Below are 18,639 nucleotides of genomic sequence, written 5' to 3' on the forward strand. Positions count from 1 at the left end.
CTTTTATGTACATCTTACAACTAGGTCTTCCAAAATATGGCACCATTTCGCCATTCGCCATATGGCAGCTTCGACATTTGTTCAGAGAATCTATTAATGTATGGTAAGCATATAAATATAGTATTTGTTTGATTCAGTGACATTACTATTAATTGGTGCTATGTATGGTTTGGGTTTGTATCTGATTGGTATCCAAATTAAATTGATTTCTTATAATGACTTCAACTTCTTTTTTAATTAGATGCTTGTAAAATTCTGGTAAATAATTATTTTTTTCTAAGATATCTTTAACTTTTTCCAGATTTTCGGAATGGTATTGTGGGCAACATCGCTTAATTGCTCCCTCAGTAAGACTAAACAACACTTCTTTTATGTATTATAGGTGCGTTGGTATTAAAATTTAGATATTTTCTTTACCAAATATCTTTTGTAAACCAGTTAGTTGTTATTAATTGGATATTGTTGTTACACTCTCACTTAAATCTAGAAAAGTAATTTTGCTGTTTTCTTCTAGTTCATACATAAATTGAACGTTATTATTATTATTGAACATTTGAAGAGTATAGTTGATTTCATGATCCGGAATGCAGAGTAAGCAGTCATCAACATAATATATAGTTTGTAGAAATGTATATTGTACTTCAATTTAGACATGACGGTTGTCTCTACTATTTCTATTGCCAAGTTGACTATTGATGCTGAGATACACGAACCCAGACCACTCCAGAAATCTGAGAATAGTATTCATTTTTATGTTGGAAAAATGTTGAGCTGTTTTGAATAACAATAATAAATAAAATACAGACTGTTTTGAAATAAAATTGTGAAAATCCTAAGAATTCTTATGTGATAGAGGGTTTTACAGATTGCATTTCCCAAAATGTCTGTAAAATACTTGGAGAGGTTGTATGTTGGACTTTAATGTTACTAATAATTGACACATCGGAATGTTGTTTTTATGTACTTTTGGAAGCCCATAAATACACATATGTCCAAAAGTTTGGAATATTGGAATATTTCAGCTTTTTATTGATTTTTATATATAAAATCTTCTGAATAGTTAAGCATTATTTTGTTTTAATACTCAATAATACTAAATAAATCTCAAAACCAGATAAACGATATGCAAAAAAATTCTTTATTTTATTGGAGTGAAAAACTTACAATGTACAACTTACATTTAAAAATAAATTAGTATAGAAAAAAATAGTTTTTAATAAAACTAATAATTAGTATTTCCTCCATTGGCCTGTATGCATGCCTGTAGGCGATTTGGCATGCTGCCCATTAACTGGTCGAGCTGGGCTTGCGGAATTCTCTCCCATTCTTCACGAGCAGCATCTTTTAGTTCTCGAAGTGTAATAGGAGGATTGTTTCGCTTCTTGATGCGTGTTTTGAGAATGTCCCAAGCATGTTCAATAACGTTTATGTCGGGGGAATTCGAAGGCCACTGTAATGTAGATATTCCTTCTTCTTCCAGAAAATTTTGTACTGCTGCTGTTCGATGAGGAGGTGCGTTGTCATGCATAAACACAAATTCATCACCTACTGCTCCACGGAATAGACGTACGACAGGATTTAAAACTTCCTCGATGTACACAGCACCAGTGACTCTTCTCTCCAGAATTAGCAGTGGCGTCCGTGTACCACTCATAATACCACCCCAAACCATAATACTGCCACCTTCAAATGGGACACGCAGTTGGGCTGTTTCTAGTCAGGCTTGTCGTCCTGGGGCCCTCCAAACCAGTGTTCTTCGCGAATCAGATACCGAGCCAATTTTTGACTCATCAGAGAACATCACGTTATTCCACTTAGGACCATGATGTACCATTTCTCTAACCCATTGCAACCTTACTATTTTGTGTTGGTAGGTTAGTTTAGGAACACGTAGCGGTCTTCTACGATACAAATTTACCGCATTTAGTCTACGTGTTATTGTTTGCAGTGAAATATTCAGTCCTTGAAGCCTAGAAATTTCTCTGGATATACCACTTGTAGATTCCAGACGATTTCTACGAGCTATCAATGTTATTTGCCGGTCTTGTGCTGCTGTTGTACATCGACTTCTACCACTTCTGGGTCGATCCTTGACGTCATTTGTATCTTGGAATTTTTTTTTTAATTTTTGATACAGCACTCTGAGTAACATCAACAATATTCGCGATATAACTTTGACTAAAGCCCTGTTGTAACAAAGCAATTACTCTAGATCTGTCAAAATGAGATATCACGTTTCTAGGCATTTTTAAACGGCTCAATTCAAATTTAAACAAAGACTGAAATAATGTGTAAATACGCTAATCAGTTGAATGTGACCAAAATCATACAAAAACGATTCAAATTTTTTATCATTTTCACTTAAAAACGCTCTAGAATGAATATCAACAACAGGTTTAAAACCACCATAGGCGTAGATATATTATTTGTATGTATTCCAAACTTTTGGACATGTGTGTATATGAAGATGTGCCATTGCGAGATATTGATTTATTTTTCAAGTTTAAGTCTATATATTTTTATTATACCATTTTTTAATAAGAGCATTTAAACATTTTTGATCTTATTTGTAAAATTTGCTTTTTCTTTCTTGTATACTGATTTGTTATTTAAGTTTGTTTAAATATTCAGACTTTAACACTACTACTGTTTTGTTACATTTATCCGCTGTTAAAAATTAAGAAGTTTGCATTTTGTTCAAGGAAAGCTTTAGTTTGTTTTAAATAATAATTATATTGATTTTTCTGGTGACCTGCATATCTTTGTATTTTTTGAGTATAATTTGTAATTATGTTGACTGCTTTGCTTTTATTTATATTTGAGTAATTAATGTATGTTAGACCATTTACGATGCTAGCAATAATGTAACATTTGAAATTTTTGTAAAGATAAAGAGAAGTTAGGACCTAAACTTATTATATATGTAAAAATATTCTACATTTGGAGGTATGTTCTTTTGAGTTAAGTAACCATTTCCTGGTTTTAAATTTATTTAGAAAAACAAAATCAATTAATTTTTTTTTGTATATTGTAAGGCCCTACTTAGTGTACTCCTCTTCCAGTTTTCTGAGCATACAGAATTTATCACTCTCCTCTTCAGCTAGAATTGCTTGATCGTTAGCAAAGTGTATCACATACACTATTTTTTAAAGGTTATATACTAGTTTATTCGTCGAACTATACTAGTTCGTCGATCGGATAGCCAAGCGGGCTGGGCGGCTGGCTTCTCCTTCGCTTCAATGCGAGAGATGTCAGTTCAAATCCCCGGCTCGGTGAACAGAAAACAAAAAGGCTAACGCAGTAGTTTAAAATTCTAAAATGAATCTGCGGCTTAGTCTAGAATATGCTGGTATCTGATCGGCCTATGGTGGAGCAGTACGGCAAGAGATAAGGGCTTGCGGCTAGGTGATACTCCTCCATAGATCCCTACCGGAAGGGCGTGGAACGCCTAAATACCGGGTATATATATATATATATATATATATATATATATATATATATATATATATATATATATATATATATATATATATATATACTAGTTTATTTTAGTATTTGATATTTATCCTAGTAAATAATAAAAAAACTATTGTATTATTATATGCACATGTTAAAAAACCATCCATATGGTATTAGAGTAGACAAATCAAATAAAAGGGAATTTATTTAATAAGTTTCTATTATATAGAAAGTAGATTTGATTACAAAATAAAAATCGCCTTAAAATATTTATTAAAGAAATTGCAACAATCACAATTAAACAAAATTTAACTAAGAGACAGTCTTTGAGGTGGTTCACGTTCAAGTTCATATTCAATTTCAACCCTAGACCTACGCTTTTTCTTGCTGGATCCAGGTTTGGGTGTCCCTTTCTTATTTACAGGTGTCTGGCTCTTCTTTGAAGTACTAGGTCTTATATCTTCAATATCAGAACCGTCTGAAGATTCAAAACTACTGTCTAGATCCACTTCCTCAGGATTACCACTTTCACTTTCAATATCACTGTCATCATCTGAATCTGCAGCAACAAATTCTGGGGTATCTAATTCGTCCTCCATTTCGTTTTCCATTTCAATTTCTTGTTCTACCTCTTCTTCTGATTCCAATTCTCTCTCTTGTTCTGCTTCATCAAATGTTTGCGGGGAAATATTGTACAAATCTTGATACACACCTTGTTTCAATCGGTCTAATAACGTTTTCTCAACTCCCTTTTCAATTCGAGCAGCTATGAGAGCTTTCTCTTCTCTGCGTCTTTCTCGTCGTTCTACCTTACTCTGAATCGGAACCAACAATTTCTGTCTTCTTAATTTCAACTTTCTCATTCGAATTAAGTATTGTGTAATTTTTACAAACCTCTGCTTACATTTTGATTTAATAAAACCAGACCAGTAGAGTAAATTTTCATTGATTTGATGTATCGCTTTTTCAAAGTTTCTAGATAATTTTACCTTTTCCCAAGTCTTTTTTGGAAAAGCTGACCGCTCTGCAGTTTTCATAAAAAGATATATTATACCGTTTTCTTCTCTGATCGTTGCATATTGACTGTTTGCTAATGGACAAGCCGATCTGTTGCAAAGACCTGTAAGGTTATATTCGTTACGGCAAAACTTTTGTGTCTTGGTTTGAGTCTTGTATGAACAATGTGTTTTGTTTATAATACTCCAAACAACGTCGTCGTGTTGCATTTTTAAATTTAATTACAATACTTCAGGCGAAAACTTGAATTCTCACACTTACACGTGTGACATTTTAATAAAAACATAACCTTAAAAGAAAAGTTCTTCTTTCATTAATTTGTTTGGCCTTAGCTAGAGGGCTATCCGGTCAGGATCTGTGTATTCGCGAGGAACCGCAAAGTGGGCGACGCCTGGTGGTAGATTTCAAAAAGCATCCACGTCAGGAAAACCTTAAAATTGTAATTAATTTGTATACATATTAGCGGCCGGTTTATGTAATTAACAATGAATTCCGTACATAAGATAAATTCTGTACATAAGTTTCCGCTGGACGAGAATATGAGAAAAGTTTGGCAATGTAGTTTGCGAATTGACAAACCTATAACCAAGTACATGACTGTGTGCAGTTTACATTTTACTGAGAACGATTACGTTCCAAGTAAGTGTTGATTAAAATATTATTTATATTTTAATATATTAATTTACTTTATAGTAACACCTGAAACTAAATTGAGAAGACTGAAGAAAAATGCTGTTCCATCAGCTAAATTGCCCCTACGGTCTCATGAAGTTATTAGGAGAAAACGTAAGGCGTAATTTACAAAATATAACGTGGTCAGCTCCAAAAACTGCCTCACCCTCAACTAAAGATCTCTACCAATCTTGCAACCACAAAAATAATTGAAATAATGTAAATTTTAATGAAATTTTACTTTCCGTGTTTCAGACATACTGTAAAAAAACAAACATTTAATTTTATTTTGGTTCGGGAGTCAATTACCGCATGTATAAACTCGAATCACAAACAAATAAACTTTAAAGTTTATTTACGTATTTAAAGAACGTACTCCAACTTTTAATTTGGCAAAACACACTTGTAAATGATTTATATTAAACGTTTTATAGCTTTGAGATCAAATGACAAAATGATTTGTTTTCCCGAAGTGATCATCCATCTTCGACCGATGTCAAACACAGAACATGCATAAAATATGTCCATTCGCTTTCACAATGAAAATTACATTTTTTTATTTAGTTTTGACAGAATAAATAATCAGAATGTCCACTCTCAGATGCCGACTTTGAAGTGCGACAGCACGCGATCGCCATATTTTAAACGGAAACAGACTCGGAATGAGAAATTTGTGACAAGCTACGACAGAATCACAGAATAATAAACAATCAGAATGCCCAATCACCGAACAACGCCCAATCTGCTTAAAAAAATAAGTACGCGCAGACGGAATCAGCCATGTTTTAAACGGAACCAGTGCTGTTTAGTGACATTTTATGTGTTGTGAATAGAAAAATTAACCCGCTTTAATTTATTTACGGCAACCATAGACATAATATACACTATTTTATTCGTACTTTTAGTTGAAGAATAGATTCAATTATTTCAAATCTACTCTAAAAATTTAAATTACAGTTCTATCGTAGGTTGTCACAAATTTCTCAATTCGAGTCTATGTTTCCGTTTAAAATATGGCGATTACGTGCTGACAAACTTCAAAGGCGGCATCTGAGAGTGGGCATTCTGATTGTTATTTATTCTGATAGAAGCATAATTTAAATTTTTAGAGATTAATAATTTAGTAACTCGATGAATTTAGTAAATTTGAAATAATGTAATCTATTCTTCAACTAAAAGTACGAATAAAATAGTACATATTATGTCTATGCTTGCCGTAAATAAGTTAAACCGGGTTAATTTTTCTATGCACACCAGATAAAATGTCACTGAACGGCACTGGTTAAGTTTAAAACATGGCTGATTCCGTCTGCGCGTACTTATCTTGACAAGCAGAGTGAGCATTCAGATTTTTTATTATTCTCTGGTTTTGCCTTTAGATGTCCAATCCGGAACACGTTTTCAAAAGATTCTGAAGTATAGCCTATAATGAATTGAACTCAAGGAATATTTGCATTTGATTTGCAACTTTTCATTTTTATTTGCACAAATTCTTCCTCTGACTGAGAATTGGAATTTTCAATGTGTTCCCTATAATTGGGATCATCTGAATCAGCAGGAAATAGTTGTAGTTCGCTCGTATCTGATTAAGAATTAACTAATTTTTTAAACTCTTGTAAACATTTTTCCAATCTTTGTATTTCTGTTTCCAGGACATATTTTTTATAGATACTACTACTTGCTTAAAACAACGTTAAAACACTACTATTCGATAGAAACGCCAAGTAACAACTGAAAAAACGCTGATTACCTAATAAAAAATGTAAGTCTGATTATCGATATTATACTATTTTCAATTGGTTAAATAAGAATGCTATTTCTTTTTAATATACATATATTCGGCTAAATTCGGCGCTTAAGGTAATTAAAATTCTAACAGCTGAGTAAGACAAAAAGATTATGATTCTCTCATCATTTTAGCGGTTTTCTAGGCTAATAGCTGTAAGTTATCTCGTTTTATTATTTTAGTAAATTCATAATTTACTGTTTGTATTTTGAGAACGATTTCCGAAGTGGAAATTGATACGTCAATAAACGTAATTTAACCTTTAATTGTGGCATATTCCCATTTAAATAGTAATTACTTTAAAATGCCACAAGAAAATAGCTTCAGAATACTTTTGTTTATTCTTTAAATTGGTCAACCTTTATAGATAAACACCTCGATCTAATTCTGATGGTTTGGTTGTTGATAGTGAAGGTTTCAAATTTCAGAACATGGTTCGTCTTTGCTCCATGTAAGTTTCATTATATCTTTTGATGTTTATATGCATGTTTGAACTTATTTTTGCTCTATGATGACAGGATCGCCTGGTGTATGGATCCAATCGAGGGTCCAGGGGAAGGACAATGCTGGATGGCGGCGTCGGATGGAAGACCGTCGGAATTTGAGAAGGATAGTGCGGGAGTAGTGCTCAAAAAGGGTAGTAACGCTAAAGGTAAGGCAAGGTTTGTTCTAATCTCAGCTATAAGCTACTTAAATTAGACAAAATAACAAATAAACTCTATATAAACATATTTATTATCAAAATAAAACGTTTTGGCCTTAAAACAAGCTAAATGAAACAACATTATGTAAACGAACAAAAATTAATGAAACCAAAATATAAAGAAACATACACATTTTTCAATAAAAACAATGATTTGTCTCATACATCAATACGCTTTATTGTATTTCTATTGCTGATTTGTCGCTCTGTACTTGCAACATTAACAAACATAAAAACTTCTACAATAATAATCCCGAGTTGTGAAGTATGAAGTGTAGCAATTTGAGAACTCTCATTTATTTTGTGGGGCTCACGGTATTTTTTGCTGCAGAATCCTTCTTCGGACTTACTTTCGAACTAGATGTAGCTCGAAGAGGTTTTGTAGGACTCGGTTTAGCATTCTCTACTTTAGGAGGAGATTTTGTAGACGTATTTTTTGGTGATGTAGTTTTAGTTGGGGACACTGTTTTAGGATTACTTTTAGTTGGTGTAGTTTTCTTTACAGCTCCTTGAGCATCCTTTTTCTGAGCTTCTTCATTACTTTTACTACGCAGATCTTTCGGTAAATGAAGTGGTCTCCTTTCCAACGATTTTGAAGATTCTGATGTTTTGGTAGTAACTTTCTTGGTAGTTGTGTCGCTCACTGTAGATAATTCTGAGCTTATGTTTTCTATTTGGTCACTATTCCCAGACACGTCTGTTGCACAATTAAAAGAATCTTTACTGTCTTCCAAATTTTCAGATTTTTCTAACGCTTCATCTACTTTTGAGCATTTTTCAACAATATCTTCTTTATTGTCAATAAAATCTCCTGTTACCATTTCATTCTGATTGTCTGAGAATTCATTTTCACTGGAATCGAGTGTTTCGCCTAAATTATTTACCACAACTAAGCTTTTAGTCATCACATGTTCTTTTATAACATCATCCACTGACATTTCTGATGGTTCGTTAATTTCTATTGAGGTTACATATTCAGTTTTAGTTTTATCGCTATTGGGCACAGTTTCTAACTGTTCAGCAAGTTGATCCGATGATCTGTCTTCAATTTGAGATTCATCATCTTTTGAAACTGCGCTGTCCTCTTTACTATTGGAAATATCAGACTTTTCTGAGACTTGATGAGAGGAATCACTTTTATTTAGAGATTCACAATTTTTTACATCTGTTTCCGTTTCTAGAAGTTCAGAAGTATCAGATTCTGTAGGAATATGTTCGATTTGAGATTCATAAACTTTTAAATCTGATTTATCCTGTTTAGTATCAGATTTTTCTGAACAGTGATTAGAGGAAACATCATCATGTTCAGTTTCAATATTTTTCAAAACTGTTTTAGTTTCTTTAGGTTTAGAAATATCAAAGTCCGCAGGGCTTTGTCCAATATGAGATTCATCGTCTTTTAAATTAATTGTCCCCTGCTTAGTATCAATAATATCAAATTTTTCTGATAGTTGATCACAGGAAATATCCTCATTTTGGGTTTCAACTTTTTTAAGACCTGTTTCGGTTTCCTGAACTTTAGAACTATCAGAGTCTGTAGATTTTTGTAAAATTTGAGATTCATCTTCTTTTAAACCTATTGTGTTCTGTTTAGTATCGGAAATATCAGACTTTACTGAAATATGATCAGAGGAAGCATCCTCATTTTGCCATTCACCATTTTTTAAACCCGTTTCAGATTCCTGATGTTTTTTCATATCATAATCTTCAGAGAGTTGTTCAATTTGAGATTCACCATCTTTTATATCATTTCTACCCTGTTTAGTATCAGAAACACCATACATCTCTGATGTTTCTGATACGTCTTGAGATTCATCAGTTTTTGAAAGTTTTTTTTCTTGCCCAAGCTTCGTATCTTCCTTTGACAAAAACTCTTCTGTTTCTGCTTTTATTTTTTCTGTATAAGTTGCAAGTTGGCCAACTAATGTATCATACGTTATGTCAGATTTTTTTGTTTCATCATCTTCAACCACATCTAAAGAGTCTTTAGAATCTTCTGTAAATGCTTTTGATTTTTCAGTTGCATCATCTTCAACCACATTTAAAAGGCCTTTAGAATCATCTGTAAACGCTTCTGATTTTTCATTTACACCATCTTCAATCACATCTAGAGGGTCTTTAGAATCTTCTGTAAATGCTTCTGATTTTTCATCTGCATCACCTTCAAGCACAACTAAAGAGTCTTTAAAATCTTCTGTAAATACTTCTGATTTTTCAACTGCATCATCTTCAACCACATCTAAATTGTTTTTAGAATCTTCTGTAAATGCTTCTGATTTTTCATCTGCACCATCTTCAATCACATCTAGAGGGCCTTTAGAATCTTCTGTAAATGCTTCTGATTTTTCATTTGCATCATCTTCAACCTCATCTAAAGGATCTTTAGAATCTTCTGTAAATACTTCTGATTTTTCAACTGCATCATCTTCAACCACATCTAAATTGTTTTTAGAATCTTCTGTAAATGCTTCTGATTTTTCAGTTGCATCATCTTCAACCGCTTCTAAAGGGTCTTTAGAATCTTCTGTAAATGCTTCTGATTTTTTATTTGCATCATCTTCAACCTCATCTAAAGGATCTTTAGAATCTTCTGTAAATACTTCTGATTTCTCAGTTGCATCACCTTCAACCACATCTACAGGGTCTTTAGAATCTTCTTTATATGGTTCCGATTTTTCAGTTGCAGTCTCCAGTTTATCTGTACATAATGTTAGGGTATTGTCTTCTACATTGTCGGCAATTGAGCATTCTTCAACTTTTTCATTCGATTCTGATTTTGGGACGTTCTCCACTTTAGTGTCCTCTATATTTCCACCACTTTGTTGCATTAAAGATAAGTTATTAATTTCATTATAGGTACTACCTGACTGACTCTCAGTACCAATTTCTTCCTTTTGTGAAGGAATTATTGAACTGCATTCTAAAGTATTTTCTACGCACTCAGTAATTTCTGTTTCTGCCACAACACTAATCTGATCTTGTATTTGAGCCTCATCGGATCCTTGATTATGTAAAGGATCATCAAATGATGAACTTTTGAAGCCTCCTAAGAATGGACGAATGTCTTTACCATTATGGTACAGTCTGATGGTATTTTCATTAACAAATTCTATTTGGAAGACTGTGGCACCTACAAATTAAAACTTATAGTTTAGTGAAATGTATGACTTAATGGTAGTAGGTTAGTGTTACATTTCGGATTAAGTGAAAACAAAATGCGAATATCAAATTATAATACAATAGGTACTAAAACTGTTCCACCACCTGTATATAAAAATACATGAAGGGTAAGATATATTTTATTTATTATAAAGACTGGTAAACATGTTAGCAATAACAGTTCTTAATGTGTTAATTTACAAGCTGTTATCTGTTACATCTTTTTAAAAGAAAGTTTAACCAAATTGGGACCAAAAATAAAAAACTATTCGTCAGGTTTCAATAAAACCTTCAAATGTGGCAGCAACTTACAAAGAAAAGGACACGTTGACTTCAATATTTGGGTCGTACAAAGAAAGGGGGGAAATATACACTACTTAGACTGATTATACAAGAGAAGGTGCAATGAAGACAAAAAAGTTATTGGCTGAGAAATCTAAAGAGAGTGGATTGGTTGCAGCTCATTAGATAATAAAAGAATAAGAGAATGATGATACCAATCCCTCGTAGGAAAATAATTTGGTTCGATCTAACCGCCCTTTAAATGTTCGTATGATTGTTAAAACTTGAGGGATTGACAAAGAATACGCGCAAAAATTTTTATATAACAATTAAAATAGGCAAAAAGTATGGGCAAATTCTGCATTTTCTGTCACGAGGTTTCATTGGATATTCGCCGGATTTTGCACCGTGTGACTTTTATTTGTTTTTCCAGGTGACAAGTACATTAAAAGAAACAATATTTGAAGAGAAGAAAACTTCAAGCAGTGTTTCAAACAATGAAAGATTCGCACGGGGCGTTCTAACTATGTATGAAATCAAATAAATTGTTTTTTTTATATTACTACACGAGGTGATATTAATGAAGCAAATGTAGAAGTATAAATTTGGGTATGATACAATTAATAACTCCAATTTTAACCTAATTGATCCATATTGAGTCGACTTATGAATGTTTTGATGGTTTCATAATATGACCAAAACACGATGACACACAATTTAAATAAAACTACAACAACAATAATTAAAGAATGATTTTAATTACGCCCATGTTTATAATTACTATTTAAATATGTACAAGCAGAAATGGTTAAATTATTACCTATCAACTGTTAAATTGCTTGCTTTCACCAATTTAATTACGATATTAAGACTTACCAAACGATAATCTTTACGATCTCTTTACTATTCAATAAACGATGTCTTTACTATCCAAATCAATCTTTATTATTTCAAATAAAAAGTTCAATTGGGAACCCAACAAGCATATCAAAGTTACTAAGACAAAATCTATTTTAACTCCAATCAGCATCTATACAATTTAAGTATGCTCGATGTCTGCAGTATATCTTCCTGAGTTGGAAATAAAACTAGTTGGTTTCGTAACATTTTTTGTAATGGATTTACATACTTTTTTATACATAGCTGTGTCCTGTCTTTTTGTGCCTCATTCTGAGACCTGCTGGTACCCACATCAAATATTCTAACACTGATACAAGTCTCTGCATCTCTTTCTAATAGGTTGGGTTTATCGACCACGTGACCTAAATGACCAAGGGAGTTAGAACTATATGTAGGGACTGCCTTGCGTCAGTTTTCTTTGTCGCACTGTATTCAAGCGATCAGACTATTTGAATTATATGTCTATGCCAGGAGTCAATAGCAAAGTTTAATTAGGTTAAAAAGTCAGGAATTTACACAACGCAGAAACTTCCACATTAAACACAGGAAGACTTATTAATATAATGACTTTAAATGGCCAACAAACTGTAGAAAATTAATGAAACTTGCTACATGAAATAGTAGGAAAATGTGGATCATATCTAGCTCGAAGGACCATCAAATTTAGACACTTATTCGATAAAAATTTGACTATATTATGGTTATTTACACCGAAAAATGAAGAACAAAAATTGAGATATTGAGAGGTATTGGTTGTCGAACTTTTATTCTGAGACCAAACATTTCGAGTAAGGCAAAAACGCATCAGACTTAAAGAAAATACAGAAATAAATTTAAAGCTACGAGCTAATATCAAATAAAATCTATATGCTAGAAAAAAATTACAAATTAAATACACCTACTGTCGAACCCCTTGATAATATGCTGTGAGCTGAGCCAGCAACCTTCCCAACGGAAGGTTATGGTTGAGATAAAACCACTCAAATTACAAAGAAAGAAGTGAGGACACTGCAGGCGAAGACAGTCACCAATACCAACCAATAAATCACCAACATCATCATCATCACTGGTGCTACAGCTCTAGTTAAACCTCAACCTTCCCCAGGCGTTTCTGTTCATCGCCAACCATTGCCAGTTTGCTTCGCCGATCTTCCTAGCGTCCTCGTCCACACCGGTAGCGCGCCTAGAATTTTCCTGTGGGGGGGGGGGGTTGGTTGGGCACTATCCTTAAAATTTGTGAGTAACAGTGTCGGAATAGTGCCGTAGGGGGGTTTAAACTCCCAAAACCCCCCCTGGGTGCGCCAGTGGTCCACACCATACCCCCAACTCAGTCTTGGTCTACCTCTACTCCTATTTCTTATTGTTGCGATTAATAGGGTCTGTCTGGGTGGGTAATTTTCATTTGCTGTTGACACATGTCCCGGTCTACCTATTTTTATGAAAGATATTACATCTCTACCATTAACTATTTCTTTATATTTCTCGTACAATTCAAAATTATATCGCCTTCTCCAAATACCATTATCACATATTTCTCCCATTATTATGCGTAGTATCTACCTTTCGAAGACGAACAGACGATTTGTGTCTATTTTGAAGACGGTCCATGTTTCTGGCCCATATGTCAGCACTGGTAGGATGAGTGTTCTATATATTGTTCGTTTGGTTTTTTGGCTGCTAACGTCCAGTATACTGGACGCAAGGGTTTCTAATGGGACCCACGTCCAGTTAACTGGACGCCCATTTAATATCAAATATACGTGCTCCTGTAAACGGTGGGATCTAGCACTATATTACAGACTTTGAAACGGCTCTGGCCTAAGATTTGCGCTAGAAATATTTTAGGTAACCAATATTTTCGGCCTTGAGTTTTCAATATGCTCCGTCAAGTTTTTCAAGCATTTGAAAATTGTTTGCAGACTGTATGTACATTATAAATTAATGAAAATCAGTACGAATTTTGTCGTTAGCGAGTAGTGATCTATTTTTTTGCGATACGTGCTAATGGAGACGATTTGAACATGTCAGGATGTTTGCATTCATTCATATTGGAACTTTTATTCGGTTTATTAGGTAAAAATTACAAATACAAATATCCCACTTTTAAAGTTTAGAGAAAAAGTTATAATGGTTTTGAATGGTGAAACCGAAATCAATAGTGTAAAACAGCCCAATGTTTCTGAGAACTTCCATTAATTTGAAGCAAATTCTCGGACATCAAAGGATAAAAGCCCGATGTTGCGATGTCGTCAGTGCAAAAAAACAAGATATTTTTGTGCAGTATGCGGCGCGCGACCGTGCCTTTATGTCACTCCATGTTTCAAAGATTACCATCTGAATAAATAAAATAAATGGGTTTTTATTAAGTGTTTCTTTATATATGTTTTGCTCTATTTAGAATGATATTTGTTTTTTTTAACTCTGTTAATTTCCTTAGTATGTTTTGTTTCTTGATTAAAGTTTTTTGTAAGTTCAAATAGTTTCTATTTCTTCTTATATTTTAAATACTAATGAAAAAATCAGTTTTTCTATGTGTCCAGTTAACTGTACAGTTGTCTATTGCAATAATAATTTTTGGGTTCTGGGTAGACATTATTGTCACCAGGTTGGCAGCGAATCTGTAACAATTTGTTTTTTAGCTGCTTATTTAGTCCAAAATAACATTTGTTCACTATCAGTACCCTCCGTTTTACTTCTTCAGATGTGTCATTATCACTTGCTATGAGATAACCCAGAGAGGAAAACTTATTTACTACCTCAAAATTATAGTGGTCTGTGCTAAAGTTTTGTTCGGCGTTTCTAGCTCTATCTCTGTTATTTGGCACCGACGCCATTATTTTGGTTTTTTCTTCGTTTATTTTAAGGCCCATATTTTGTGCGGCCGTCAAGTAGTTAGAAACCATAACCTTGCATATGTTTCAAAGGTTTATGACAGATCGCCTTATATTTGCACTATGCAGATCACTTTACTCATAGTTGTTTTTACAAGTCTTGGGAATGTTAAGTTCATTCATGGCTTCGTATAATTTACATCTAGCACGTTATCGTACGCTGACTAAGTCCACAGAGAGCTGAAACTCTCTATATAGTACTCTATAAGTATTGAGTTTATAAGTAGTGGACTCTATAAGTATTAATGTTAAATTCATTGGTTTTTTCTAAGATTTGACATAGCACAAAAATCTGGACAATTGTTAACCTACCTGGCCTAAAATCGCTTTCATATTCATCAAGGAGTTCTTTCACGTACGTACTTAAACTGGTGTACAGGGTGTACAAAAACACCAACAGGAAAAATGAATTACTCGAGAGGGTAATGACCTAGTGAAATCTTCCAAAGGAAGTTGGGAGGAGGAGGCGAGAACATTGTAGACGAACACAGAATAGTGACAAAAAAAAACTTACCAAGTGAAGATATGGAGTCGAATCATAACCCCTGGTAAATCAAATAAAAATTTCACTAAAAAACCTCAAAATGAAACATTTTTGAAGAAAAGGTCGAAAAACTCGAAAAACTTTCGATTGGTTGATGACGTCAAGTCTCTGACATCATGGCGGTGACATCTGTCAATTCACCTTTTTTAAAACAGTAAATGTCAAACCCTACTTTTTTATCTGTTAAGTCTACTATTGTTTTATCTGACAAGATTTCTTCTTTTTTTCTTTTGCTGACAAAACACTAATCTTGGCTGGGTTCCTAGGCGATAGTCTTCAAAAATATTATAAATAGTTATAAAATATGAAATGCGCATTTAATCATCTCAAATTAACATAAGTTAATAAATATAAAAATATGTAAAAGAGAAGGAAAGGCGTAAGATATAGTTGTATTCTGTCCCCACTACTATTCGGCATTTATGTAGAAAAGATATTTCAGTCTGCACAGCAGAAAAAGACATCACAATTAATAGCAATAATCAAAAATATGCTGACGATACTGTAATAATAGCGAACCATACAGGAGCTGCAAGATTGAGTGATTTTAGTGGATTTAGTGAAGCAGTTGAATATAAATAATAGACCTACTGAACCAGTTGAAAGATTTAAATACCTTGAAGCTACATTAAACAGCAAGTGAGACTGTGACCTGGAAGTGAAGATGGCTAGAAATGCCTTAATAAACTCATGGACAAAAATATCGAATATTTTGGAATTATCAAATTTTTGTTTTTTCAAAATAAATTCTGGTCAATCAAGTCGTTTATTGTAAAATAGAGTTTATTTTAACAATGTTTAATGAACAATTTTAAGTTTTTATGCGGAGAAAATTGTGAAAAAAAATAAATGTTTAATATTAGGTAAATAAGGTTATTTTACTCTAAACTTAATGATAATTTAAATTGCTAAACAAGTCGTTTTAACTGAAAAATGTGCATGACCAGTAACGAGTATTCCCTCCTTTAGCTCTTATTACTGCTTGCATTTTGCTCAGGATGCTTGTAAGTAAATTTTGGACATATTCTTGGGAAACTGCATTCCTTTCATCCTGTGCAGCAAGCCGAAGCTGTTCTATCGTATTTGGAACGGGATTTCTTTGTCGTATGCTGGGTTTTAGGTGATCCCACATGAGCTCTATTGTATTTAAATCCGGGCTAAACGGTGGCTAATCCAATCTTTGAATTTGGACCTAATTAAGATAGTTACTCACTATGGCAGCGGCATGTGGTCGAGCATTATTGTGCATTAACGTGAATCTTTCATGTCCAATGTAACTAACATATGACAAAAGATGATCTTGCAGGATGTTTTAAACGTAGGAATCACCAGTCATCCGTTCAATCACTTCCACAAGTGCGGTAAGTACCTCCCAACTAATACCTTCCCAAAGAATTATGCCATCAACTCCAAAACTAACGGTCTGGGCAAGACTGCAGCTGGCGAATCGTTCTCCAACTCTTCTGTAGACGTAGTTTTGACCATCTGGCTTCCATAATAGGATTCTGGTCTCATCAGTGAAAAGAACGTTTTTCCAGTTGTCGATATTCCACTAAATATGTGTTCTTGCAAATTCCAAACGACGAGCTTTATGATTTTGGAGAAGACGTGGAACTTTGGCGGGGCATCTGGGCTTTAAGTTTGCTTCTTTTGATCTTCGTCTAACTGTTTGTGAACTCACATTAACTTGTCTAACATTTAATAGCTCATTTCTGAGGTGCATCGATGTCAATGAACGATTTTGTGTAGAAGTAAGAACCAAAAAACGGTCATCAATTGCGGTTGTGCACCTTGGGCGTCCTTGACCAGGCCTTCGTACAAAATTTCCTGTTTAGCGGTACCTTTTTAGAGTATTCGAAACGATAGTTTCAGTTCTGCTGAGACGTCGTGCGATACCTTTTTCTACATATCCTTCCTCGTACAAAATTACAATATGTGCTACTTGGACTTCATCGCAGTGTCGAATTGGTGGGATACTTGTTTTAAATTTAGTTAAATCAAAACAATATTTAATTAAACTTATAAATTAAACTAAAAATAACCGAATTAGTATGATTTTTCCTTTACGTGAAGAAGGATTTTTATGATAAAATGTATGAATGACACTAACCACTCAATAAATATCAAAATATTTGAAACCAGTTGAGTACATCAGCCTACTATATGAGTATTATCAGTAATCTAAAATTATTTTGAAATAATAGTGACTACAATTCCAAATAAAATAGAATAAAATTCCAAAATATTCGATATTTTTGTCGATGAGTGTACATCCTTCGCCGTGAAATTCCTGTAATATTTAGAATACGGGTCTTGAAATGCTACATATGGCCGATCCTACAAAATACCGTCTCATTTAATAAGTGAGAATAAACATACACCGATGAGATTTCACAATAAAATACATCAAATAGAGAACAAAAAAAAAAAACACTTTTTCACCAAATAAATTGAGGCTTCTGTTAGGTCTGTACTGTTTATTTTCAATGATACAAACTATACAAAAAGCATTGCGTAAATTAACTTTAAAATATAATAAAATTGGATCAAATCATTTACAACAATAACAATGTAAATACCTAACAAAAGGCACGTATGAAAAATACACAACAATAAAAACTAAAATTTTCTTAAAAAGAAAATTGAAATTTTGTTTCGCAGACGATAGTTTCCATTAGGCAAAGATTAAAAAAACATATTTTTTAAACCTAATCTAAAATTTAAACATTTTTATTGATAAAGTTTTTGTTAACGTTAGAGGACTAATGTAGTATTGTAGATTTGACTTCCATGTGAGACCGTAGAAGAGAATTATTTATTTTTTAGGTTATGTTTCTTCTTGTCAAACTGTTTTAGTTAACAGGTTATGGGCCTAAACACGGTAATTTTGAGATTAAAAAGTAGCTTGTCGAGTTTTGACGGTAAAAAGTTTAGTTGTTGTTACGTTTAAATCTTGTTTATTTTCGCTAAACAGAGAAACTGCTTTCAGTTGTGAACAGAACAGTTACAGAAACAGAAAACCAATATAACAATATGACAATATAATTGTAAAAGGTAAATATTTTAAGATGGCATTTATGACATTGAGGCTTATTTGTAATTGGTTGCTACTTTAAACTATTTATAAATTCAATTATTTTTTTTGTTAAGAAAATGTTTTCAAAATTATTAAAATTTCAGGGAAGAATTTATTAGATAAGGGCATTTTAGTATTAATTCTTTTTGA

General features: G+C 33.1%; 2 protein-coding genes and 1 long non-coding RNA gene across 5 annotated transcripts in view; 1 reads left to right on the forward strand and 2 right to left on the reverse strand.

The window, feature by feature from the left end:
- Positions 1-3,715: 3,715 nt before the first annotated feature.
- Rbm13 (RNA-binding motif protein 13) lies at positions 3,716-4,783 on the reverse strand. The gene has a single exon (XM_072539310.1). It carries the CDS (start codon positions 4,683-4,685, stop codon positions 3,768-3,770), a length of 918 nt encoding a protein of 305 aa, XP_072395411.1. The 5' UTR covers positions 4,686-4,783; the 3' UTR covers positions 3,716-3,767.
- A 2,050-nt stretch (positions 4,784-6,833) lies between these two features.
- LOC140446714 (uncharacterized) lies at positions 6,834-7,566 on the forward strand. Its single transcript, XR_011951485.1, has 3 exons — positions 6,834-6,910; positions 7,302-7,385; positions 7,453-7,566. It is a non-coding gene; the product is annotated as an uncharacterized lncRNA (long non-coding RNA).
- Positions 7,567-7,650: 84 nt separating this feature from the next.
- Positions 7,651-18,639, reverse strand: part of LOC140445294 (protein tudor-like) — a 69,749-nt gene continuing 58,760 nt past the window's right edge. For all 3 annotated transcript variants that reach the window (XM_072537233.1, XM_072537234.1, XM_072537232.1), the window contains exon 18: positions 7,651-10,767. In XM_072537233.1, the coding sequence (XP_072393334.1) occupies positions 7,934-10,767 (2,834 nt within the window). In that variant the 3' untranslated portion in view covers positions 7,651-7,933. The remainder of the gene's footprint in view (positions 10,768-18,639) is intronic.

This window comes from Diabrotica undecimpunctata, chromosome 7 (assembly GCF_040954645.1).
Source record: "Diabrotica undecimpunctata isolate CICGRU chromosome 7, icDiaUnde3, whole genome shotgun sequence".
Lineage (NCBI taxonomy): Eukaryota > Metazoa > Arthropoda > Insecta > Coleoptera > Chrysomelidae > Diabrotica > Diabrotica undecimpunctata.